The sequence below is a fragment of the Spinacia oleracea genome, chromosome 4 (genome assembly GCF_020520425.1).
Source record: "Spinacia oleracea cultivar Varoflay chromosome 4, BTI_SOV_V1, whole genome shotgun sequence".
Lineage (NCBI taxonomy): Eukaryota > Viridiplantae > Streptophyta > Magnoliopsida > Caryophyllales > Amaranthaceae > Spinacia > Spinacia oleracea.
The window spans coordinates 21,094,219-21,120,894 of NC_079490.1; the positions used below are offsets into that span (position 1 = coordinate 21,094,219).

At 35.3% G+C, this 26,676-nt stretch overlaps 2 protein-coding genes across 2 annotated transcripts; one reads left to right on the top strand and one right to left on the bottom strand.

Moving 5' to 3' along the window:
- Window positions 1-430: 430 nt before the first annotated feature.
- LOC110790687 (sucrose nonfermenting 4-like protein) lies at window positions 431-11,484 on the bottom strand. The gene is made up of 14 exons (XM_021995459.2): window positions 11,193-11,484; window positions 10,695-11,107; window positions 10,468-10,555; window positions 8,188-8,370; window positions 7,639-7,764; window positions 7,472-7,531; window positions 4,227-4,316; window positions 2,960-3,094; window positions 1,997-2,141; window positions 1,730-1,903; window positions 1,438-1,501; window positions 1,277-1,346; window positions 927-1,044; window positions 431-815 (listed from the first exon to the last, which is right to left on the bottom strand). The coding sequence occupies exons 2-14, from the start codon at window positions 10,820-10,822 to the stop codon at window positions 724-726; spliced, it is 1,473 nt and encodes a 490-aa protein (XP_021851151.1). The 5' UTR covers window positions 10,823-11,107; window positions 11,193-11,484; the 3' UTR covers window positions 431-723.
- A 12,927-nt stretch (window positions 11,485-24,411) lies between these two features.
- LOC110790684 (uncharacterized) lies at window positions 24,412-24,855 on the top strand. Its single transcript, XM_021995458.2, has one exon. It carries the CDS (start codon window positions 24,412-24,414, stop codon window positions 24,853-24,855), a length of 444 nt encoding a protein of 147 aa, XP_021851150.2.
- Window positions 24,856-26,676: the final 1,821 nt, after the last annotated feature.

Sequence of the window (26,676 nt, forward strand, 5' to 3'; positions counted from 1 at the left end):
ATTCATAATATTTTGATATTGGCTATTCACGATCTCACAATCAATGTGTTTTTCACTTTTTATAATGTTTTTTTTATAAAAAAAACTGTCACTTTGGCCTCTGATATGAGACGTGAATATCACAGTCGATGCATATTACACCAAACAATTTGTTCATGTTCTCTCTCACTGGTTTCTATTATCAACCAGTCCAGATAATTTGTTATGCCTGTGATGTGGAAAAAATGTATTTGTAGCATCATTAGTATAAACGCAAAGTGTTCTAAAATGAAACAAACTCCACAATCGCATAACCGTGTTGGAGACATTAGATAAACTCTGACATCTAAGATGAAGTGCTACAACAAACATTATCGCATTCGATACGAGGGAAGGGCCGATACTTCGATGTCAGCACCCTGTTAGAGTGTTAGCATAGTTGACATGAAGATTGGTAAGCCAATGCAGCACTGTGCAAGACTCGACACGAATTCTGATTATAAAACGGGGTGAAATGGGAAAATTTTCAATCTCTTCGATATACAAATTCTTCTTTTTTTCTTTTTTTTCCTTGCCCTGTATCCTAAAAACAATGGGGCTTGAAAGAACAACGCCCACAAGAACAATCAAGGACTAATGCAACTAATGAAGCCATCTGTCACATGTGAAGGCACGGCAGAGTAACAGGGGTGTTTACATTATGGATGAATTGCTATGCCAAGAACATTTGTGAGCTGCTGAGCTCTAGCCAAGCAAGAATCTGAACACATCGCTTAATGTAATAATGCCTTCAACACGCTTGCTGCCCGCTTCCACAATCACAAGCCTCCTCACACCTGAAGACAAGGATCGATAACAATATAAATCACGTCTCATATCAGAGGCCAAAGTGACAGTTTAAGGGCATGTGATGTGACCATATGTTTTGGAGCCCGGAATCAGCATACCTGGATTTGCTAGCCGCTCCATCACCTTTTGTAAGGAATCGGAGGACAAGCACATCTGACATCTTTGTCCATTAAATACTCCAGAAGGAGAAGTAGCATCTTGTCCAAGTTGAAGTGCCTGTAAGACAGCAAATAGCTAGGTGTGTAAGAGAGAAGTCCAGTCAAGCTATATCAAAGATATGAAGACTCCTTGTGATGAAGTAGACAATATTGAACCCTGCATCTAGTAAAGTGATCTTGTAAATCATCACAAGGTTACTGGTGAACAGGTGAAGTGAAGAAAGTAGGATAGAGAAAGTAACTAAACCACAGAAAGAGAGATTTTACTGCAGGGATCTAGCTACATTTACCTGATGAATACTCATTTCGTCAAGACGAATTTGTGCATACGCCCTGTCTTTTGCTAAAGATGTAATATCACTAACAAAGAGATGAAGGATACATCAGATGATAAAAATGAATATACACAAAAGGATCAACTTTCTAAAAGGAAATAAAGCACCATCAATACCTTCGAGAATATATATCCAGTAACGAGTCATTTTCATCAACTATAGGCACTGAACTCACATCCGCTGCAAAAATAGCATGAAACAAGCATGAGATGGATAAGGCTATACACAGAGTTCTCTTAAATTATTGATGTCTTTTTGCATCACAAAAAGGCAAAGAGTAACAAGATAGATCCAAAATGAGCCTATGAAGCTATATAGAGAGTTCTCAAAAACATTCGCTGTTTACACACACAAAAGACACTGAAATCTTATTTATCTGAATGGAGAAGCATCAAAGGCCACAATCACCTTCTACAAGCATAGACAAGGCATCCCCAAGTGAAGCATTTGGTTTCAATGTAGCAAATGGCAATCGACTTGATTCCCCAATCTTGGGAACCCAAGTACCCAAAGGAACTGAACAAATTGGTTGTTGAAGAATAGGCAAAGAGCTGCTAGAGTGTTTAAAATGTCTGCAAATACCTGGAAAAATAGGACGGTGCTCAGCAGTTAATAGGATCAAGCTAAGATGCAGCAAGGAGTTGTGATGAGGGAAGTTGGGGGTTGGAAACTTACATTTTAGTATTCCAGACAAGGAAGCAAGATGTAGCAGCTGAGGGAAAGAACCATCTGGTGACGAGGAATGAATAATTGGAACAGTGGATACTTTGTTTTGCAAAATTTTCAAAGCCACGTCTTTCAAAGAATCATAAGGCCCAGCCTGCGCATGTGAAAGGTACATATGTCATTGAGAATGCTGGACCATCCTTTCAGCAATATTTTTAAGAGAAAACCAGAAACAAAAATACTGCACCACGAAATATAACAAGTATATGCTCAGTATCTCAACTCATACAAAGCCCAGAAACCAATTTCACTAACTAGGGTCAAAATACACCAGGGCTTCTTATAGATCACTTTAAAGTTCAAAGAAACAATTCCATATAATCAAATATCAGGGATTCAGGGAAAGGAAGACAACCCTTGACCCATAATGCACAAAGAAGACAGAAAACTTGTACAGGCCAGAAGTATTACGGCGTTTTACTAGAGCATATTCACTACTTGGTAATTCAGCATACTGTCTTGCACTATATGACACAGATGTGATTTCACGTCACTATCACTACCAGTACCAGATGCCATTCTTTGATGATAAAGAAAAAGTGTCGGTATCACCAGCAAATGGAAAGAACTAAAAAAGGCTGAAAATTTTGGAAGAGAATAACCAAACCCTCCCAACTAACAGATGACTCGAAGACAGCAATTACAAAGAATGCAAACAGACCATGACGAACCTCCAATTTCGCACTACAAAACACATAATCCAAAGGTTTGCTAAATCTTGGAATGTCTTCTCCAGGGGATTCTTAGATATAAATTAATTACTGTGTCAGGATTTGGAAGCACTAGCGGCAAACCTAATTGGCCCAATAGAATTGCACACCTCAGTTGAGTTAAATGCTTCAACCAAAAGCTATTACACATAGGTGAAGTCATAGAAAGGCAACTTCATAAGCTTAAGACTATAGCACTTACATTTATAAGCTGTCTGGCATATGGCCTCCCACTACCCTCAATTTGTCTGTTGAGACGAACTTTCCCATCTTTCCATGCCAATATCGTATGAGTCTCCAGCTCTTCTTCCGTCAAGTTTGAGCCATGATTCCCAAGCTAAAAATTGTACAATGTCAATAATCATACAATAAAATGATTCATAAAAACTAAACTCAACAATAGCAAACCCAACATAAGATCTGCCATCACCAGTAACGAGTACAGTGGTTTCAGTAAGGATGTTGCCAGAAATTATCATAGCATGCAATCAGAAATTCAGAACACAAGCAAGACTAATGTATAAAACATACTCTGTATTAAAGCATATGAGGCATGAAACATTAGAAAAGAGCACATCATAGTTATACTATGGAGCTCCAGTCTCAAGAAAAAAGAAAATAAAGGATGTCCAGCAAGCTATTGTGACCTTAAGCAATAAAAATTGAGGCAAAAGAATAGAAAACTAAGCCAAATCCAAATATATCCACAGCTATTGTGACCTAAGCGCCATGGATATTCTTTAAAATGAGGTTTCTAACAAAATTTGTACTTGCCTTAGATTTTTCTAAGTTACCTTGCAACCTTAGGACTTTTTTTCAGTTCTTCCCCCAACCCCTACCACAATTTTTACAGCAACAGACCACCGGAATCATCACATACTACTGAAACACGTTGGAATCCAAATGGTTTCAAGAATTTGTCTCAATCAAAATCACTAAGATCACACCGTTCCACAATGACACCACCCCACATACAATGGTGGATCACCTCAGCCATTACCGCAGAATAAGTATCGTCACAAATCAGTTTCCAATTTGTTACTTATACATCAGGATTTTGAATTTAAGCACGCACGCGTACAGGATACCCCAACTTGAATTTTCTGGACCCAGTTACCTTGAATAAGGGCAGCAGAACACTCGTTGATCTAACCCGTGATTACTGCCATGACACTCACCAAGCTAAATCGGAGAATACAGGATCAATCTAAAACTAATCCAATTAAGTACTGGCCTTAACTTATATAATTGACAAAACTTAACATCAAGGAAATAAACTTTACAAACAACTCACTAGCACCTCATAAAAGAAAATATTAAATTAATTAAACAAAATGCCTGGAAATATACAGCCAAAGATGTTCTCATGGGGCAGGGCACCTACCGAAGAAAATATTATAAAGATAGGAACATGTAGCATGAGGTAAAAAGAAATGAGTGATGCACCTGAAATGCAAGTGCCCACATACCTCTCTCAAAATTAAAATGAAATCAATTGCACTAAGAACTCCAACAAAATGGCCCTTGCCAAAATCCCATAAAGGGGCAACAGAGACTCCCTGAAAACAAATTAAATAAGCATTAGATAAATTAGACACGAGATTGTCAAGGAAAAAGTTGTCTAGGAAGAAAGCCCCAAACTAACACATTAAACATAAAACTAAGGAACTGAGGAACAAAGGACACTAACAACTACTTCCTCTGTTTATATTTACATGCATCAGATCATGGCACAAATTTTGAGGGAGACATTAGAAAAGGTAGACGAACAAATTAATTAAAGTAATTTTAACACCGGTAAGCAGGAGGCCAGGAAGGGTCCTTTAACAGGTGTTCAAATTAAATTTGTCCATTTACCCTCTCTAATCTCTTCCTTAAAATATGTGACATTGAACTATGATGCAAGTAACTAACTAAAAACAGAGGAAGTACTATAAGACAACAAAATTAAAAAGTAGTGAGATTCCCGTTAGTGATCAACTTGTAGAATTACAAGACAAGAACACAAATCAAGGAGAAATAATAGAGAAGAAAGGTAAGTTTCAATGCAGAATAACTGGAGAATTTTCTTTAAAAAGGTCCAAAGGGAGGAAATATAAACCTTAGTATACCTAAAATGACACTAAACGAAGGGATAAAGAATGAGATGGTCCTTTCAATGAAATACACAAGTTTCAGGCTTTCAGCAAATACTTCTATAATGTTATCTCACAAAATGCATACTCCGTATATTATATATTATATCCTATAACTGTAACAAAGGGGAATCTAAATCATAATTATATATTTCCTCAGTCCCAAAAAAATGTTTACGTACAATTGAGAAGATTTGTTGATTTGAGTTTTTAAACATATTATTGGTACGACATTCACGTTATTTTAATTTCTGTGGAATTAATTAAATCGTTGTTGATTACCAGTTTAAATTTTTAGAAGGAAAGCACAAATCAAGAAGTTGAACAAACCATAGATGTCGTATACTCGTATGGCTTTTTTATTAATGAATTGACTTTACTATAAAAACAAAACAAAGTTCAACAAACCACAGCTATATAGAACCAACTTCTACAACTCCTGAAATCTACTCACTTCAACAAGACCATCCAACAGAAAAGCTAAGCATAAAGATGCTAGCTTTAGCACTCAATTAACAATGGCCTCAATCCCTCGTCGAAATTGATGGGCTGGAAATATGATCTCGAAATCAAAAAAAGAAAGTGACCTACATTCTTACACTAGTGATGAGGCTGCTCAAGATATCTGAGCCACCAGTAAGCTAATAATTGTTTGGAGAACCTTCGAACTCTAACAGAATACACATAGACGTGTACATGTATTTCACTTCAAAAGGTCACACAAGTCAAACCGCAGATTCCACGACATAACTGTCAATTGAACCCCGGGTATCAGTTTCAAAACAACACTCCAGCTACCACAGACCCACAGTGTGCGACACAACTGTTATGGGCCCTAATGGGATACCCCGTTCAAATTTGGTACTTTTTGGGATGGACTGATGGACATTGATAAAGGACTAAAGGAGAGAAGGAGAGGAAGACAACATAACCGGGGGAAAAAATCCAGTCTAAAATTCAGTGCTAGATCAGTCAATTGAAGATGAAAATTGCCAAATCAAATATAGAGATTCTGATTACATCGTAAATCACTGTAGTCTAAAATTCAATGTTGCATTTGTTGTAGTTGCGGGCACTGCTGTGGTAGTCATCTCTGATCTATTACTGGGAAATTGGATAAGTTTATCTAAACTCTATTCTTCATTTTATTGGTTGTCAATTTCAATGTGCTTTATTTTATGCAGTATTCACAATGTACTGAAATTTTTAATATAATTCATAAGGCACCCAAAAATGTTAAACAAATTTCAATGTTCCTAAAACACGGTATGGTGCACGCCGTGCACCCTTCAAGTTTATCATTTATTCGAAACTACTCTTGTAAAAACCAAACATGTCTATTTTTACTGGTAAATAAATGAAACTATAAGAGTACAATGTGAATTATGCTAGAAATCAAAGGTGCAGAAGAGGAAATACCCTTGATTTAAAGTAATTTCAAGGTACACGAAACAATTCGTAAGAAAATGCTTGACAAACATAGGCCTAATGATTGAAATCAGTCAAATGAGCGGATGAACTTGAAAAACAAAATTCATCAGAAAAGGGTCAATCATGGATGGAGAAGTTTATGCATAAATTTTACCCACAAAAGCTACAAAAAGAAAAGCATTTGGATGCAGAGGTTTATGCACTTCGCAATAAAAAGATCTACAAGGGCGCTGAAAATCTTCCATCCAAAGACTTCCATTTATGACAAAAAGCGAGAGGAATGAAGATGCCAGAAACAGATTAGAAAGTTCCTTCCAGAACATGATAAAATGGATTTTCGCTAAAATGGAGGTCCTAAAGAACATAGACTGAATGATTGATTATAAATCTGAAATTGAAGTATCAGTGCATCACAAACAGGATGTACAGGCTGAATAGAATTTAAAGTTCCACTCAGCAAAGAAACTCCATAAAGCACAAAACTAAATTCACCATCAATAACAAATTTATGTTTGACTAGTAGAGACATAGTAACCAATAATCAAAATTCCATTTACTGAAAATGTATTTGTTGGAAATCGAGCATTGACATCAAAATAATTGCTAACAAACATCCAAAATTCCAGAGATTTGAAGGTACTCTTACTGGATACAAGATTTTGGTCAACTAATTTAGAAATGTACTCAATCTGCAACAAAGACTAATTAGTATGTAAATTGTAAAAAAAAAATTATTGAAAGAGAAGAAGTGATTTGAATTGAATTTTTTAAATGGGACTTTGAAGAAGACTTGTTGAATAATTTTTGCATAGATATATTATATTCCAGTGCTAAACTTATCAAGTAAATTTTCATTAGTAGGAAAAGAAAATTTTGTTATCACGTCTCATAGGAAGCCTCACATGGGAGTTTGAAAGGGATAACTCAGCTTATTCTCCTCAAGACATTAACCCTAAACTTCGTGTATTTTTATGCCGAGAAAATATGGCAATATGGCCGAAAATAAATACAGATGGGTGGCCTAGACAATACTGATGTTCGGAAAGGTCAAACTGCAACAGGGCACAGAGAAAACAGAATACAAGATTTACATTTTGTTCTTTAACATTCATCAGCACTTTATTAGGTTAAAAACAGATACCACAAACCTGCTCATAAAGGATATGAAAAGCTTGTTTTACTGGTAAAGTAACATCCAAGGCCACAACCTACATTTGCAACATAAACAAGCGTCAAAGAACAACCTCATTCAACACAAGTATATAAGTCTCGAGAATAGAAGAAGTGACTAACAAAGAAGGGCAAACATCCAAACCTTGCCTGACTCTGGCAGCAACTCATAGGCTGTATGTTGTGACAAAAACAGAGATATACGATGACGAGAAACCTGTACATCAGCATCTGAAATTTGCTCCCTCAACATTCCATCAGGTGTAGCCGTCTGTTGACATACATAGGATAAAAGAAGCAACTAAGGAAAAATTCATTTGTTCAAGAACTCAAGAAATTGATGATAAAATGATGATTTTCTTTGAAATCTATGTACACCAAACAAGCCTTAATGTAAATGTTTTAAGGGGGCTAACAAAATGTCATGGTTGTCATGCACCTAGCTTCAACAGGATATCAGTGAAATGAAATAATTGTGTTGTATTATTTATTACTAAACAAGATCATCGGCCAAGATCATCCAAAGTAATATAAACAAGTCTTACTCCCTACCCTCCCTCTTCCTCGAACAATAAAACAAAAAAAGGGAAGAAAAAACAAGTAAAGCTATCTCTATGAAACATGAACACGTGAATCTAATAATATAGGATAGCATGGAATTAATGTAAAACATGAACATTTATTAAATACTTACTGGACGAACAAACATGTTCTCATCCACCTCCATGTTAGATCTACCAGGAGTATCAGAACTAAATATAACAGGACCAATGTCAGACTCCCTCGCTAGAAGCACAGTGTTGACAACTCCATAAGTTCCACTCACAAAAGGCTGATGTTCATCATGACGCCATTCTCCATCGACATTAAACTTGTACTGCATGAAAGCAAATAACTTCAAAAAAGTGCAGGCAGCTCAATACGTTCCAGACGGGAATCTTATAAATTTTGGTTATGCAACATAAACAGGTAGGCAAGTCAGTAAAAGCATTGCCAAGCAAACAACTGCACTTCACACATTGATTAGATCTGTGCAATGCATAGCATTGTAGGATACAGACTACTCAAAATAACTATGATGACAATTGACAACTAAAAAATTCACCTACCGGAGAAAATGCAAACACCCCTAGCACAAGAAATAGAGAAGTGGAGATCACACACCCAGTAATACTTGTTATAGTGAGATTCATGAATATGAAGGTGAAAAAATATAGAATACTGCCAAAGCAATAACTATGGTAAGGAAAGAACTTGAAGGTGGGATGGGGGTCTATCTAATGGAACCTCCTTGGTCTACAATTAAGCCCTCGCCTCAAGTATAGCATAAGTAAGAAAATCCATGCTTCACTTACTACAAACGCTTGCAAGAGTACAAAAAGCATAAACATGTCACAAAACAAAGCCCGATAAACTGAGGGAAAGGGAGGGTTGAAAACATAGGGCAATTATGTTGGACGCGTACCTAAACATCTGATCATCTATCCTTCCCATATAAGGAATCAAAAGAAAGAGGGGGGGACACTATTAGCACACATTGCCCAAAAGTACATCATATAATGTACATGAACATGCAAAAAATAAAATTAAAAATTAAACCACTTTCAGTGATTTACACTTCTACACCCATCAAAATCACAGTATTGTGAAATTCTCTTCCGATATTAATGACAATTATAATCTTATCCAAATATAAGTGAGTGTTTAAATGACCCGACGTCCAAGAATATACTATCAAAGTAACAAGAGTACTTAAAATGTTTTACAAGGCGCCAAATATTGTTCTACATGATGACGTGAAACTGAAAATAAACCAATCAATGGTGTTTTGCACAGGATTGCTCTAATTGTCCCACCTACATACCCCATAACAAACAAAAGTATTAAAAAGAGAAACTGTATGCGGAATAAGAAGGCACCAATAAACTTTGTCGCCATGCCTAATTCCGGTGATACAAATGTGTAGATCCCCACCCCAAACGAACAAGTCAACAAAATCTGTCATCAATTGCCAGATCAAAGCCTCACAAAGAAAATAAAACCATAAAACAGATACAGGAGCAACAAACTCGTAAAAAAGGAGCATCCTTCAACCAGAAACCTGTGCTCTCAAAAGATTGCTAACTGGCTCTTAAGAGATGAACAAAGACAGAACAGACTGCAATTCCCACCACAATTAGAAGTTTACAACCGGATTGCAAAATTTGAGATTATTACCTCAATTTGCAGATCAAAGCCTTACAAAGAAAATAAAACCATAAAACAGATACAGGAGAAACAAACTCGTAAAAAAGGAGCATCCTTCAACCAGAAACCTGTGCTCTCAAAAGATTGCTAACTGTCTCTTAAGAGATGAACAAAGACAGAACAGACTGCAATTCCCACCACAATTAGAAGTTTACAACCGGATTGCAAAATTTGAGATTATTACCTCAAAAATAAATATCCCTTAGTTGAAGTTTAGCTGAAGAATAAAGTAAGTGACAAGTGCGGCCGTGAGTCCATATCCTAACGTAAATAAATCTCCTATGATATGTACGAGATACATGCATACATCCATTATTATTGAATTTTAAAACAGGATACCGTAATTTAATCTGAAAATATCAACCATAAAATGGTATGCTACTAAGCTATACTGCTATAGTAACTAATGACTTGTTGTAAAACGAAACAAAACAGATGTAATGTTGACAGCAGTACTAATATGTTTGTGCCGCTAGTGCAGCCCTAATCATTTCATCTGATTGCATATATCAGATGGAACAACATCAAACACTGTCCACCTAAACCGATATCCATCCTAAATTTAAATACATCAATACCCAACGCCTGATGATTCACACTAATATATCAACTTTTATAGCTACTGACGCAATTCACACAACTGAAACAATTTCAATAAGATACCAAAATCACCATTTATCAAGTAATAATTTCAACAACCAACAAAGCTAGTAAAAACGATCATAACCTGATGATATCCCGGGGTTAAGTTACAAATAACTTGAAATGCAGTAGGGCACCCCTCCATAGGGGACATGAGGATATGCTCCGACCACCTACATCAATTAGATAAAATCATGAGACTAAGAAACCACTTCGGACACCATAGTGTATCAACCATAGTTGATGCCAAAAAATCATGATCATCAATTCATCATCTAGTATGAAATATTAGGTCGAAAGGGAGCTCCTTACCCGGTAAACGAACCGGTGAGGAAAACCCTCCTTCCTCCATAAGGCCATACGAAGCGAAACGGAATTAATATGTTTCCAGGTAGTCCACTGTTACTATGAGCAGCAGAATCCGGATTGGATCCAAACATTGCCCCTCAACAACTAAATATTTTAATTTAATAACTTAAAAATTCAACCGAAACCCGAAAGCAGATAATCACAGCACCACCACCAAGCAAATTACGGCAGCAGTAGCACAAACGATTCCCTGAATTCGTAAATTATCAACTAATCCTAACCACCAAATACAATGTCTTAATCTTCAACTCATTCGTCAGCCGATTTACCAAACATCGACCCATGCCCAATCCACAACAACGACAAAGCAAATTCTCAATTTCCTACCAATTGAACTATCCTTTCGCGCATCAAACCTGAAGAAAAATTTTACAGGATCAGAACCCTAATTCCGAAGTCATTAATGCATAAATTTTCGTGAAAAGAAGAGAACTTCCTCACCGATTGCGAAGAGAAATTCACATCGAGCGAATCAGAAATCCCTATTTTGAGGAGAGAGAAGAAGAAAATAATGCCAGACAACCACCAAATCGACGGCGGAAGAAGGCGGAGACCACGGCGGAGGGACGACAGAAATTTTAATTTTTGGGGGTTGAAATAATTTCTTTTCTCAACATCTAAAATGGAAAGAAAAGAAAAACAAAAAGAGATAAAATTGCGGCCGGCGGCGAAAGAACCAACAAGTAATAGAAGAACGAGATTGAGAAAAGCCCCTCCTCCAATCTTATGAATGAAAAAAATTATGCTGATTTCAGAAAATAAAAACATTAAATTTGGGTAAATGTTTTTTACCATCTCTCTCTTACGAAATATATCTTGTTCTCGGATATACCGTGTGCTTAAAGTGACACATGCATTTGATGGTGTTTATTTTGCTCGTTTTGTAAGTTTTGCCAAATTTAAATTCGAATATTTCATATAATTGAAAAAGTTACGTTTGTGATCGGATATTTTTCATATTTATGCTTAATAAGTTAAAATTATATGAATCAAACATTACATACACTTTGTAATAGAATATGTATACTTCATAGTTATTAGATCTAAATGAACACAATGTGTGCTTGAATTTCAAGCATGTATAGTAACTCATACGAAGTACTCCGTAATACATTAAAAAAAAAAATTGATAATATTAGATTTTAGAAAAGTGCATGAAAAAGTATAGCGTTTTAATATTTTTCGTGGACACCAAACTCCTCAAATAGTGACTTAAAAATTGAAATATTTTCGGAATAATAAAGTCACATTTTGCGGTTACTAGCTGGTTACGATGTTTTTCTTATTATTTAGGCAAATTTGCAAAAAATGACATTTTATACTCCAATTTTTGCCAGAAAGAACATTACATAATTTTTTTTTGTAAAATCACACCTTAACGTATTTTTATTTTTTTTGCGAAAGACAACTAAAGGAAAGTTTCCTGCATTGACTGGGTTTTCTCGGCCATTAACTTGCACGTCTGCAGCACGTGTGGCTTCATTTTACATTTAACTTGTAAAAACGAGCATGTTTAGTGGAAACGAAACAAGTTCACTTAAACACGACACAATATATCAAAATCGAGCACTACCAATAAACATCACTTTCACATTGCGTTTTATTGAAAATGTAAGAAAATGAAGCTACATGTGCAAGTCAATGGCCCAAAAAGCTTAGTCAATGCCGGAAACTTCTCTTAGGTTGTCTTTCGCAAAAAAGTATTACATTAAGGTTTTTTTTTTTTACATTGGCTAATGTCAACATTTATTAATACAGAAAAGTTACATATTAACATTACAAACTACAAATATAATTAATACTATGCTTGTTGGCCTTTGATCGTCTCCTCCACCTTGCACACTCACATTTCTTTTTTCACTTGGGATGTAGCTTGGGCAATAAACAGTAAGGAAAACTCCGAACTTGTAAAACCTGAAAGAGGACGAAAGAACACAGAACGATAAAAATTTCACGAAATGGTTGCAACAACCTTGTAAGCAATGGGAAATGCTCAAGGACAAGCAAGGCACCCTTAAGAACGGGTACACACAGTCCTCTCATTGACCAAGAAGGACTAGTTAACATGCTATGAACCCCCAACCTTTTCATTTGGGGAGCAGTCTTCGGATAAACATTTGTGAAGGTAATGAGAGCACATCTCATCAACAACCTGAAATAAACAACCAAACCCCGTGAATACCATACACTCCAATAGTCACCCCTACGACTCTCTTTCTCCATCTTCACGCCTGACATACTACCCTCAAAAGTAGTATCATCATGGACAAGCCCATTAAAAACTACGATTGCCTTACCTTCGACAATCAAAGGGGAAACACTTAATCCCAAAAACTCAAAAACTGTAACACCCCGACAATTCCCTTTTTTCTAAAACAACCCTTTTATAAATATAACTATAGAGAATTATCAAGGCATTATCGCCCGTGTGAAAACGTAACGGCTTATTCAGAATTTTGCAGCGGAAAACATAAAACTAACTTTTAGGTTTATAAATAATCGATTACATATTAAGTTCAAAACCAATTAACGAAAATAAGGAATCACGAATAGTACGACAAATTTCAAATCCAAGTTAACAAATTAAATCACTTAATTAAACGAATAGAACTACAAGCTCTCTAATCCCGATCCCAATGATGCATCATCTTCAAACCTGTAGATGGGCAACGCTTATTGATCCTTAGAGACTGCTCACCAAAGATGGGTCATCACAGGATCAATAAGGCATAGCCATGATCAACACACACAAACAAAGCACGTAATCAGCAAAGCTGAGTACTACATACTAAAACAACAACAATCCTAGCATGATACTATCAAACCAACAACCCTAACATGATACTAATAAATATAAGTAAGGACAGACAAAACATAATAAATTGACGATTATACTTGACTAGACTAAGCTAGGCTTAACAACCATAATATTATTTTAGTTGAAATAGACAATGGACCGAGTTGACCATCCAGAAGTCTTCACTAAGGAAGACGAGGTACGGGCGCGACTCCGTAACCTCAGTGACCTGCGATATCGAGGAACGTTTAAATAAAAATAGGACACGGTGATCAATCCGGTCCCAGAAAAGGCCATGGGCTACCACCATGAACCCCAACTCCTGTTTGTCCGTCACTTCAGACGTGCACAGTCTAAAGCTATTGCTATTCAGTTTCACTTTACATGATTTACAAATTGAGATTCCGTTATGACTCAACCATTACATAAGACAGACAATTCACATTTGTTCACAACTGTTTTTATCTTGGAATTAAGTAAGTGATCATAAAAGCATCAATCAAGACTCATTCCAACTTAACCAACCTTTCCTTTAACCATGAGCAACCCTGTATATGGGCATAAAGTTTCAACTTACTAAACAAGGTCCTCCGCCCTTATAAAGTAGTGAAAAGATAGAAAGGGAACAACAACCAATTGATCCAACCCAATCATATAGAATAATCTAGTGTTCCCAACCAACATGTTTGTATCAAACATCCATACTAACATGTTACAGTTCTTATAGTGCAAAATGAGTTCAATAAGTTTGTCCAACAGTATTAAACATGCACATTCAATATAACCCAGTTCGTCCATAATATCAACATCACCAAGTTCAACAATAATATCAACATAACCAAGTTCAACAACAAGATTCAACATGGTTTCAACAATTAGCACACGTTCCAAGCACACAGGTATGTACGTACCTTGTATAAACAACTAATAGGCCACTTTAACACTTTCAAATATCGCCTAAAGAAAATTCTCCGCCTAAAACAACCAACAAATAATCCCCATCAATTTCTAATCATTTGCAACCATAATAAAGCATTCCAAATACATCCTAAATATACTTAGAACATTCCCCAACATCAAAACTTGAGTATTTGATTTCCTAGCATAATAATTATTGAATCAATGATTGAAATTCGTTGAAAACTCTTCGCAAACATCATACTTTAATTTCCAGCAATATAACTACTTTCAAACTGCTCCAAAACATAATTAACATGTTTGAAATCATAAAAACAATAACTTTAATAATTCCTAAACATCCTACCATGATTTAAAATCATTAAAAACCTTAAAATTCATACTTTAAATAATTAAAAATCAATATTTCAATGCATTTATATAATCTGAAAATTAATAATTTAATTATGCAAACATATAATTCTTGAAATTCATAATCAAATCATAAAAGTTATAATTTTAATTCAAGAAACATAATTAAATTATTAAAACGTAATTAAATTCATTAATTAGTTTAGGGTTTAAGGAAATAACCAAAAGTTAGGAGAGAGGAAGGACGAAGGCATGGCTGGAGGCGCGGCTGGGCGGCAGGGTTGCACACGGAGGTGCGCTGGTGGCTGCGAACGCATAAACAACCGAGTAAGGTTGTAGAAAACGAACAAGAGAAAGAATGAAGCAAGAGAGGGAGGAGGAATAAGAGATTACCGGCGCAGCAAGCATGGAGGCGTCTCAACGGCGCGGCAAGGTGGTGGCGTAGTAGCGGCGACCAGGTGGTGGTGGTGGTTGTCGCAGAAAACAAAACCACGAGTGAGGATGAGAGAAGACAATAAAGCAAAGTAAAGGAGAAAGGAAAACGAAAGAGAAGAAGCAGGAGGAGATGGAGGAGTACCGACGACGGAGGAGTGGTGGCGCAGCAGAGGTCCGACGGCTGAGAGAAAGGAGGAGGGTTTGAGATTTTGGTGATTTTTACGTGAACACGTGAATGGGGAGAAGAGAAGGGGAGTTGAGTTTCACGTGAGTATTGAAACAAGGATTTGGGTTTATGGGTTATTTGTTTTGGGCTTTATCAAATTGGGCTATATCAAATTGGGCTAGGATTAGAATTAAGTTTGGTATTTGAATTCAACACCGCTTAGGATTGTTTTCTAAATTCAATCGTGTTTTCGTAATTCAAATTATTTTCAACATCAAATTCTAAAATTATTTTAATTTCATAAATCGTTGAAATATTTAAAACGTATAAAAATAAATATACGTTAATTATATATTTATTACTAAAATTAGTAAATTTTTATTTAAATATAATTAACTATACGTTAAAATATATAAATAATGTTTCTAAATTTACGGGGGATTACAATCTACCCCTCTTAAAAGAAGTTTCGTCCCGAAACTTGACACGAAAATTCACACATTTTTCAAAAGTCTTTAATTCATCTTTAGTAGATAAATACTTGTGCCACTCATGTGCACTCTTTTGCCAACTTAAAGTTGTTTGTGTTACTCAAGAACACATTTTCCTTATGCAAAGAATATCTTTATTTTGCATCAACAAGTATAAGTTGCTAAAAATGAGCATAAAATGCATAAAATTTCTATAAAAATAGGTAAAAAGCGCGAATTTCTATCGCATTCTACCCCTCTTAAAGAAAACGAGTTACGCCCTCGTAACTCATTTCAGGGAATAAGTTTGGATATTTCTATTTCAACGAATCATGTGTCCAACGTATATTTCGACTAAAATCGTAGCAAGTAGGATTTCTACTCTCTTTCCACACAATGCCTCAACAGGTGACATCTTAAAGCTCGCATAGTAACTATTGTTGCAAGAAATTCAATCGACTCTAGGTGGTTTTCCCAATTACCCTTAAAGTCAATAACACAGGTTTTCAACATAAATCCCGTTAGTAATCTCAATCTGTCTATCGGTTGCAGGGTGGAAAGCAATATTCATTTTCAATGTTGTCCCCAAGATTCAACTGGACCTTATTGCAAAAATTTCAGCCTTTTGTTCTCGGTAAGGATCTTACATGTTGCCCTATAAAGGTAATGTCTCCAAATATTCGTAGATAACACCATAACAGCTAACTCTAGGTCATGGGTTTGGTAATTAGCCTTATAAGGTGTCAATTGACGCTACAACAACTAAATCTAGAAAGCTTCCTCACATTTCTCACTTCACTCGAATTTCGATTCCTTTTTCAACAAGTTGGTCATTGGTTTTTCTTTCTTCCAAAAGTCTTCCACAACCTCCTATAATGGTCATCTAAGCCTAGAAAACTTCAGATATCGGACGCGTTCTTGGAATAGGTCACTTACTCACAGCTTGAATCTTAGCAGGATCTACAGAGATTCCTTCTGGTCAACTTTTCCTTTTTTTTTTTTTTTTTTTTTTTTTACTAAACCTCATTACACCTTTCATGGATGTATAACTTTTGGGCTTAACTCTTAGCTCTTTCACTAATTCATATAATTCCTCCCATCTTTTCAAGACAACACACGATTCCTAACGATACTGGACCACTCGAATCTTCTCTAAATTTTATTCCCTTACGTAACATAGTTCTCAATCAATTTAGTCCTTCACTTTTCCGTCGGTGTCACTTATACACATATGACTTCAAGATTTGTATACTTCATTTAATAAAACTAGATTCTTTCTAAGCGTCTCCAAGTAATTCTCAAGTGTTTGTCATGCTCTTTCTCATTCCTTGAACAAATCGGGATATCATCAATAACATAATAACGACTTAATTCAGAATTCGTAGAAAACCTCATTCATCAAATCCACAATTAATGCAGGTGCATTGGTTAACCCAAAAGACGTTACTCTAAACCCTTAATGACAATAACGAATCCTAATGAGGTCTTAAGTATATTCTTATCAGCTACTCCCAATCGGTAGTACTTTAAACCCAAATCAGTCTTCGAGAACACACTCGCCCAATTCAATTGGTCTAATATGTCATCTATCTTAGGCAAGGGATACTTGTTCTTGATGGTGTTTAGCTCCCTAAAATCGATGCATAATTCCATACTCTTATCTTTCTCCTTAACAAACAACACAGGAGCTCCCCACGGTGATGCACTAGGCCTAATATATTCCTTGACCAAACAACTTTTGCAACTTTGTCTTAATTAGCTCATTTCAGGAGGTGTCATTCTATATGGTGCTTTAGATATATGCGTCATTCTAGGAACTAAGTCTATAATGAACTCAAAGGCTCTAACAGATAACATACTTGCAATTTCACTCGGAAACACATCAATGAATCCATTCACAATGGCAAACATCCTCAATTTTCACTCCACTTCTTTACTCACCTCTAACACACTACAGGAAAATAGTTCACACTTTCTATTCATCAATTTCCTCACTCGCATTCCAGAAATAACTAAAGGTTTTTGGACTTCTCAAAACATCTACACGAGGCCAACCTTCCAATAGGGTTCCTTAAACTTATTTTCTGAATTTCACAGTCTACCTTAGCCTTGCACAAACTTAGCCAGTCCATCCCAGGAATTACATCTAGGTCCCTCAGATTAAACCTTATCAAATCAGAAGGAAAACGCAATCTTTTATCTTCAAAGGCAAGTTCTTAAACAACTTGGTACACCTTAAGGTTACACCAGTAGGTACTAAAAGGTAAATCAATCACCTCAAAATCTACTAAATTCAGACTCTTAACAACAGATGACGAAACAAAAGAATAAGTTGCCCCCGAATCAAATAACTTTCTAACTAGTATGAAGTTAATAGGAAAGTACCAGAAACTACGTCAACAGATAGCTCAGCTTCATTTCGAATCATTGCGAACAGTTTACCCGGAGCCTTATTATGGTTGTTATTCTCATTGGCAGACTTATTGAGGTTCCCTTGGTTGTTCTGCGCTCCTACATGCTTTGAACCCTAATTTCTTGACTGGTTAAATCCCGACTTCACCTGGTTACCACTCTCATTACCATTATGCTCCTTTTTCTGCTTTAGTAAAGCATTCATACTCCCCATGTCCCTTTTTCTGACAATAGTTGTAGGTGACTAATTCTCCATTTGTAGTTTCTACCAGGATGGTTGTTACTGCACATCTTACAGTACTACACTCTCTCATATTGATTCCTATTGTTGTGCCCTTGTTTGTTCCTTCCTTGAAAGTTTTTATATCCATTCCCATACCCGTTTTCATTCATATTCCTCTTGAAATTCCCCCGGTTTTCCCCAGCATTAAACTCTTTTCTTTTCTCCCCAAGAACAATTTTTTTTTTTTTTTTTTTTTTTTTTCCCTTCTAGACTGCAAACCATAAATATGAGCAGCTTTCCCATACACAATATCCAAAGATGTAAAGGTTTTCCCACCTAATCCTAATTGGATCTCCTCAGTCAAACATTGCTTAAACCCCAGAGCCTTTAGCTCCTCTGTGGCTACAACCTCAGGTGCAAACCACGACAGTGCTATAAATTTGCTATAGTAATCGACAATGGTCATGCTCCCCATACTAAGGTTTATGAATTCCCAAACTTTTTGATTTCTCATAAAAGGTAGGGTAAAACTTTCCCTTAAGGCAGTAACAATTGAATCCTAATTGAATCTCTCAGCAGTGTTAAACCTAACTCTATTCTCTCTCCACCATAAATCAGCTTCATCTTTCAAATACATGACAACTTGACTCACTCTCATATTCTAAGGACAGTTCACAACCCCAAACGATTTCTCAAACTCTCCAACTCGGTTTTCTAAAAAGGTAGGGTCAGCTTTTCCGCCAAAAGGCGAATAACAGCAGCTAGGTCATTATTGTTGGTCATCCTAGAGCGCAACTTGGAATTCTCAAAACGAAAAGAATACTTTAACTTTTATTACTAACTCTATAGAGGTTTAATACATCCTTGAAAAGAATAAAGAATAACTTAAACTCCTATTGCTTTAACTTTAAACTGTTGTAGCTTTGCTACTTATTCTCCAAAACATTTAAGAACAACCTAACTATTACAACTTTAAATGTTTAAGGCATCTTGTCTATCTGTTCTTTCCTTGGAAATTTGTGAAGTGAAATCTAGATCCTCAGTATTCGTCGATCTTCTCAAAGGATCTTATGTTGGTGTACTTGGAAAGAAGCGTTTTATTCATGAAACAAACAACTTAAGATCTTACTAACGATTTCCCAACCAAAGCATAATCAGAATTCAATAAAACAATAAGTTTGGTGGAATCAAACAATTTCTATGCACATTTACATGCAACAGTTAAACATTTAACACATGCACATAGCAATTAATTCTTATGCTAGCAATTAACTACTAATGCACATATAATTCTATCCTATATGCCCTTTCCTATATTACCCATCTCTCATAATAAATCAAAATAAGTAAAACATTAAAACACTTAAGAAATAAACGAGACGGTTAATAAGAAAGGAATTTTATTAAACGAATAAATATTTATTAAACGAATAAATATAAAGGAATAAAGATACTTAAGGAATAAGTTTTTTTTTTATATATATATATTTAATTTAATTTCGAAAAGAAAGAAAAACGTACTTAATTCACGTAAACGACAAATTTTGAATAAATAAGTTAATTTCGAACTTAAATAAGAAATATTAATGTACTTTCACACAAAATAAAATGAATATGGTCCCCCAAAAAAAAGTACGCATTTTTGAATGATATAATAAGTAGTAGCTCAATTCTGGGAAATTCATTTTAGAAAACTAGCTAGTTTAGGCGCCTAAAAATCATTGAAGTAAAACCATAAGCTTCTAGATACCACTTTGTAACACCCCGACAATTCCCTTTTTTCTAAAACAACCCTTTTATAAATATAACTATAGAGAATTATCAAGGCATTATCGCCCGTGTGAAAACGTAACGGCTTATTCAGAATTTTGCAGCGGAAAACATAAAACTAACTTTTAGGTTTATAAATAATCGATTACATATTAAGTTCAAAACCAATTAACGAAAATAAGGAATCACGAATAGTACGACAAATTTCAAATCCAAGTTAACAAATTAAATCACTTAATTAAACGAATAGAACTACAAGCTCTCTAATCCCGATCCCAATGATGCATCATCTTCAAACCTGTAGATGGGCAACGCTTATTGATCCTTAGAGACTGCTCACCAAAGATGGGTCATCACAGGATCAATAAGGCATAGCCATGATCAACACACACAAACAAAGCACGTAATCAGCAAAGCTGAGTACTACATACTAAAACAACAACAATCCTAGCATGATACTATCAAACCAACAACCCTAACATGATACTAATAAATATAAGTAAGGACAGACAAAACATAATAAATTGACGATTATACTTGACTAGACTAAGCTAGGCTTAACAACCATAATATTATTTTAGTTGAAATAGACAATGGACCGAGTTGACCATCCAGAAGTCTTCACTAAGGAAGACGAGGTACGGGCGCGACTCCGTAACCTCAGTGACCTGCGATATCGAGGAACGTTTAAATAAAAATAGGACACGGTGATCAATCCGGTCCCAGAAAAGGCCATGGGCTACCACCATGAACCCCAACTCCTGTTTGTCCGTCACTTCAGACGTGCACAGTCTAAAGCTATTGCTATTCAGTTTCACTTTACATGATTTACAAATTGAGATTCCGTTATGACTCAACCATTACATAAGACAGACAATTCACATTTGTTCACAACTGTTTTTATCTTGGAATTAAGTAAGTGATCATAAAAGCATCAATCAAGACTCATTCCAACTTAACCAACCTTTCCTTTAACCATGAGCAACCCTGTATATGGGCATAAAGTTTCAACTTACTAAACAAGGTCCTCCGCCCTTATAAAGTAGTGAAAAGATAGAAAGGGAACAACAACCAATTGATCCAACCCAATCATATAGAATAATCTAGTGTTCCCAACCAACATGTTTGTATCAAACATCCATACTAACATGTTACAGTTCTTATAGTGCAAAATGAGTTCAATAAGTTTGTCCAACAGTATTAAACATGCACATTCAATATAACCCAGTTCGTCCATAATATCAACATCACCAAGTTCAACAATAATATCAACATAACCAAGTTCAACAACAAGATTCAACATGGTTTCAACAATTAGCACACGTTCCAAGCACACAGGTATGTACGTACCTTGTATAAACAACTAATAGGCCACTTTAACACTTTCAAATATCGCCTAAAGAAAATTCTCCGCCTAAAACAACCAACAAATAATCCCCATCAATTTCTAATCATTCGCAACCATAATAAAGCATTCCAAATACATCCTAAATATACTTAGAACATTCCCCAACATCAAAACTTGAGTATTTGATTTCCTAGCATAATAATTATTGAATCAATGATTGAAATTCGTTGAAAACTCTTCGCAAACATCATACTTTAATTTCCAGCAATATAACTACTTTCAAACTGCTCCAAAACATAATTAACATGTTTGAAATCATAAAAACAATAACTTTAATAATTCCTAAACATCCTACCATGATTTAAAATCATTAAAAACCTTAAAATTCATACTTTAAATAATTAAAAATCAATATTTCAATGCATTTATATAATCTGAAAATTAATAATTTAATTATGCAAACATATAATTCTTGAAATTCATAATCAAATCATAAAAGTTATAATTTTAATTCAAGAAACATAATTAAATTATTAAAACGTAATTAAATTCATTAATTAGTTTAGGGTTTAAGGAAATAACCAAAAGTTAGGAGAGAGGAAGGACGAAGGCATGGCTGGAGGCGCGGCTGGGCGGCAGGGTTGCACACGGAGGTGCGCTGGTGGCTGCGAACGCATAAACAACCGAGTAAGGTTGTAGAAAACGAACAAGAGAAAGAATGAAGCAAGAGAGGGAGGAGGAATAAGAGATTACCGGCGCAGCAAGCATGGAGGCGTCTCAACGGCGCGGCAAGGTGGTGGCGTAGTAGCGGCGACCAGGTGGTGGTGGTGGTTGTCGCAGAAAACAAAACCACGAGTGAGGATGAGAGAAGACAATAAAGCAAAGTAAAGGAGAAAGGAAAACGAAAGAGAAGAAGCAGGAGGAGATGGAGGAGTACCGACGACGGAGGAGTGGTGGCGCAGCAGAGGTCCGACGGCTGAGAGAAAGGAGGAGGGTTTGAGATTTTGGTGATTTTTACGTGAACACGTGAATGGGGAGAAGAGAAGGGGAGTTGAGTTTCACGTGAGTATTGAAACAAGGATTTGGGTTTATGGGTTATTTGTTTTGGGCTTTATCAAATTGGGCTATATCAAATTGGGCTAGGATTAGAATTAAGTTTGGTATTTGAATTCAACACCGCTTAGGATTGTTTTCTAAATTCAATCGTGTTTTCGTAATTCAAATTATTTTCAACATCAAATTCTAAAATTATTTTAATTTCATAAATCGTTGAAATATTTAAAACGTATAAAAATAAATATACGTTAATTATATATTTATTACTAAAATTAGTAAATTTTTATTTAAATATAATTAACTATACGTTAAAATATATAAATAATGTTTCTAAATTTACGGGGGATTACAAAAACCCTCATCGTCGGACATTCACACACAGAACACCCAACCATTAACCAACCTTGCAATTCCAGCAAAAAAATAGAGGAACCAACAATCCCAACCTTAACAATTCCAACAAAAGAGAGTAAACTTTCAACCAGAAGAAACTTAAAATAACTAAACACTAATAAAAGTACTCAAGCTAACAAAGTACATAGTGTAGGATAAAAGCCACACCAACACCCAAAAACCAACGACACGGTGGATAGATCCCCAAATCGGACGAAACAATTAATACCAAACCGGAAACAATAACCTAATCTTTACCTTTACCGTAAAGATCAGCGTTTTCCGACACTACAAGACGGCGGCGATGCAGTTAATAAAATCTCTAACCAAATATTTAACTTTACCGTCAAGATCGGCATTTTTCGACACTACGAGACGGCGGAGATCCAATTAGTCTTGGTATTAAAATACCCGATAAACAAATCTGAAAATCCTCCCTCCTTTGTACCCAACGAAGGTGGCTTGTAGTTAGATCCGGCGAGTGAGACACACTAGAAGGAATTAAAGCTTACTTTGTGAACGAAGCTTGCTCCCCTCTTCTTTTTCTCTAACGGTGGGACAAAATGACCCTTGTTTTAACCTATAGAGGATGAGAAATCCGGCTCGTTGGCGACCTTATGGAGCTGGTGAAGCTCGGGTCGGGCTCCATCAAGCCGGCTGCGGGTAGAATTTGAAGAGCGGAGAGGGTGTTTTTAGGGAGGAAATTTAGAGAGAGAAAGGAAATTTACATTAAGGTGTTATTTCAAAAAAAAATTATATAAGGTCCTTTCTCGCAGAATTTGGGTTATAAAAGGTCCTTTTTGGCAAATTTTTCAATTAGTTATAATATTTGAAGTACTAGTTAAATGTATGTGTGAAATCTATATTATTAAAGCGGGAGTGGTGGTTAATGTGAGAGCTCCAAAACCCCAATATTCCTCTCTCGGCTACTCTCCTATTTTGAAAACAATTGAAAAAGAGGAGAATAATTGACTAAACATTTAAAGAAAAAATGAATAAAAGGGAAGCAATATCAACCGAATAAGAAAAATAAAGTTATTAATTGACAAACAAATGAAAAAAAAAAGGAAAGTAATTAAATTGACAGACAAATGAAAACAAAAAAAGGGGAAACAATACATAATCGTAACTAACATCAATTAATAACAATCCATAATAGTAATAATAGTAATAATTATAATAATTACCAGCTTCTCTTTGGCTCTCCTCCCCTAAATATTCCATCAGGGAAATGTACAAAAACTTGTGTACAAACCAACCTCATACTCATTGGGCTAAGCAAGTCTGGAACAGATATAGTGTACCAAGGCACAGGTTCACTATGTGGTTAGCTAGTCAGGACCGACTGAAAACTAAATCAAGACTGCTTAAGGTGGGAATTGGTTTGGATAGCAACTGTGCTATTTGTGATACCTCTGAAGAAACAGTTAGCCACTTGTTCTTTGACTGTAATTATAGCAAAGAATGCAGAAACTTGATTTTGCTATGGCTAGGGCTGCCTTGCTACAATGGTGATCTAAACAAGCTCCTAAAGTGGGCTAGGAAGCAAGGGTCCAGTAAGTTTACCAGGCAGACCATTTACACTGCATGTGCTGGGCTAGTGTACCACGTGTGGAAAGCAAGAAACACTGCAGTTTGGGAAGCTAGTGTTCCTTCAGTACAACACACTGTTGAGAGGATTCAGAAGGACACTAAAGGCAGAATTCAGCAATTGTTAGGGAAGAAAGTTAGAAACTCTGAGTTGAATTGGTTTCATTCTTTGTGATTCACAGTTGTTTTAGGCTAGCTAGTTCAGTTAGCCTTTCAGTTTGTTTCCTTTGTTGGAGGAAGCTTAGTTTGTAAAACTGTTTCTTGGTATCAATATAATCTCTTATTTGCTTGCCAAAAAAAAAATTATAATAATTATTAAAATAAAAAAGACAATTGTTAAAAGTTCAAGAATATATACTTTAATGAATCTTATATGAAGTACATGGAATAGAGAAATTTATTAATGGTTCATAAGAAAAGTATTATTAGGGAAATTAGAATCACTTATATACTCCACAAAATATTTTAACAACATAAGAACTTAATTGAAAAGTGGTGCTTTATTTTTAGGGGTTGAACACAGTCCGGTTTGGTGCAGTCCGATACGAAACATAAACCAAATCATAAAATAAGGTATTGCATTTTGTCAAATCAAACTATATTACATGCATGACCGGACCAAACCACATTTAAATGGTTTGGTGTTATTTAGGGGGCGTTCGGTAACGTTGTTGTTTCTCGTTTTTCTACTTTTTTAAACAGAAAATAAACAAAACAGTGTTCGGCAATTCCGTTGAAATAAACAAGTTATTGATACTTTCTACAAAACTGCAACAAAAACCACGCAACCACTAAAAGTGGTTTTCAAGTGACTTGTGTCCATATGGACACAAGTGGGATTAAAATAATGTAAAATGAAAAATAAAAAAAGGAAAAGTAAATATTTGATAACGGAGTCCGTTAGAGGAAAAGGGGGAAAAGAAAAGGGTGGAAACAAATTGAAGAGAGAGAAACCCCTTCTTCTTCCTGAATATTTCTGAAAAACATTCTGATTTTCTTATCTCCTCACCATTTCTGCAGAAAATCCATTATTCAAGGTAAGCTCTCATCCCTATTAATTTTTTGTTGTTTTTACAATTTTAGTTAGGTGTTAACAATTAGGGCAAATAAAAATTGGAATCATAATTGTTGAAATTGGGATGAGAATTGTGAACATTCGTAATTTATTGTTATTGATTATTGAAATTAGAATCATAATTTATGCTTACACATGGCCGTTTGCGTATTTACGCTTATTAATTGTTGAAATTCGAATGATATTTTTAACGAATACGTAGCGTTAATTTCATTGTTTTGCAAATAAGTTGTTGAAAATGGTGGCAATTGGATTTTTTTATTGAAATTTATGGTTTAGATTTTTGTATATTGGATATGTTACTTTCCATTTATTAGAGAAAAGAAATCAGAAAGAGAATCCACCATATCACAGATAGTTGTCAAACTCGACTCTGCTCTGCTTTGCTTATGTATTGGTACTGAAATTATATGTATCGATAATATATAATCTTGTATAGGTATTGAATAAATGGGAAAAACATGGACTTGATTTTGCAAAATATTGTTATTGGTTGCTTTGCTTATGTATTTTGGTACTTAAATGTTATGTATCAATATTATATAATGTTGTATTTGGTATTGAATAAATACGAAAAACATGAACTTGATTTTGTAAAATATTGCTAATGGTTGTTCTGCTTATGGTTGGTGCTTAAATGTTATGTATCTATATAATGTTGTATTGGTATTGAATAAATGCGAAAATGATTTTGTAAGTTGTTGATAATGGTTGTTTTTCTTATGTGTTGGTACTGAAATGTTATGTATTAGTACTATATAATGTTGTATTGGTATTAATATATGCGAAAAACATGGACTTGATTTTGTAAAATGTTGCTAATGGTTGTTTTTCTTATGTGTTGGTACTGAAATGTTATGTAGTAGTACTATATAATGTTGTATTGGTATTAACATATGCGAAAAACATGGACTTGATTTT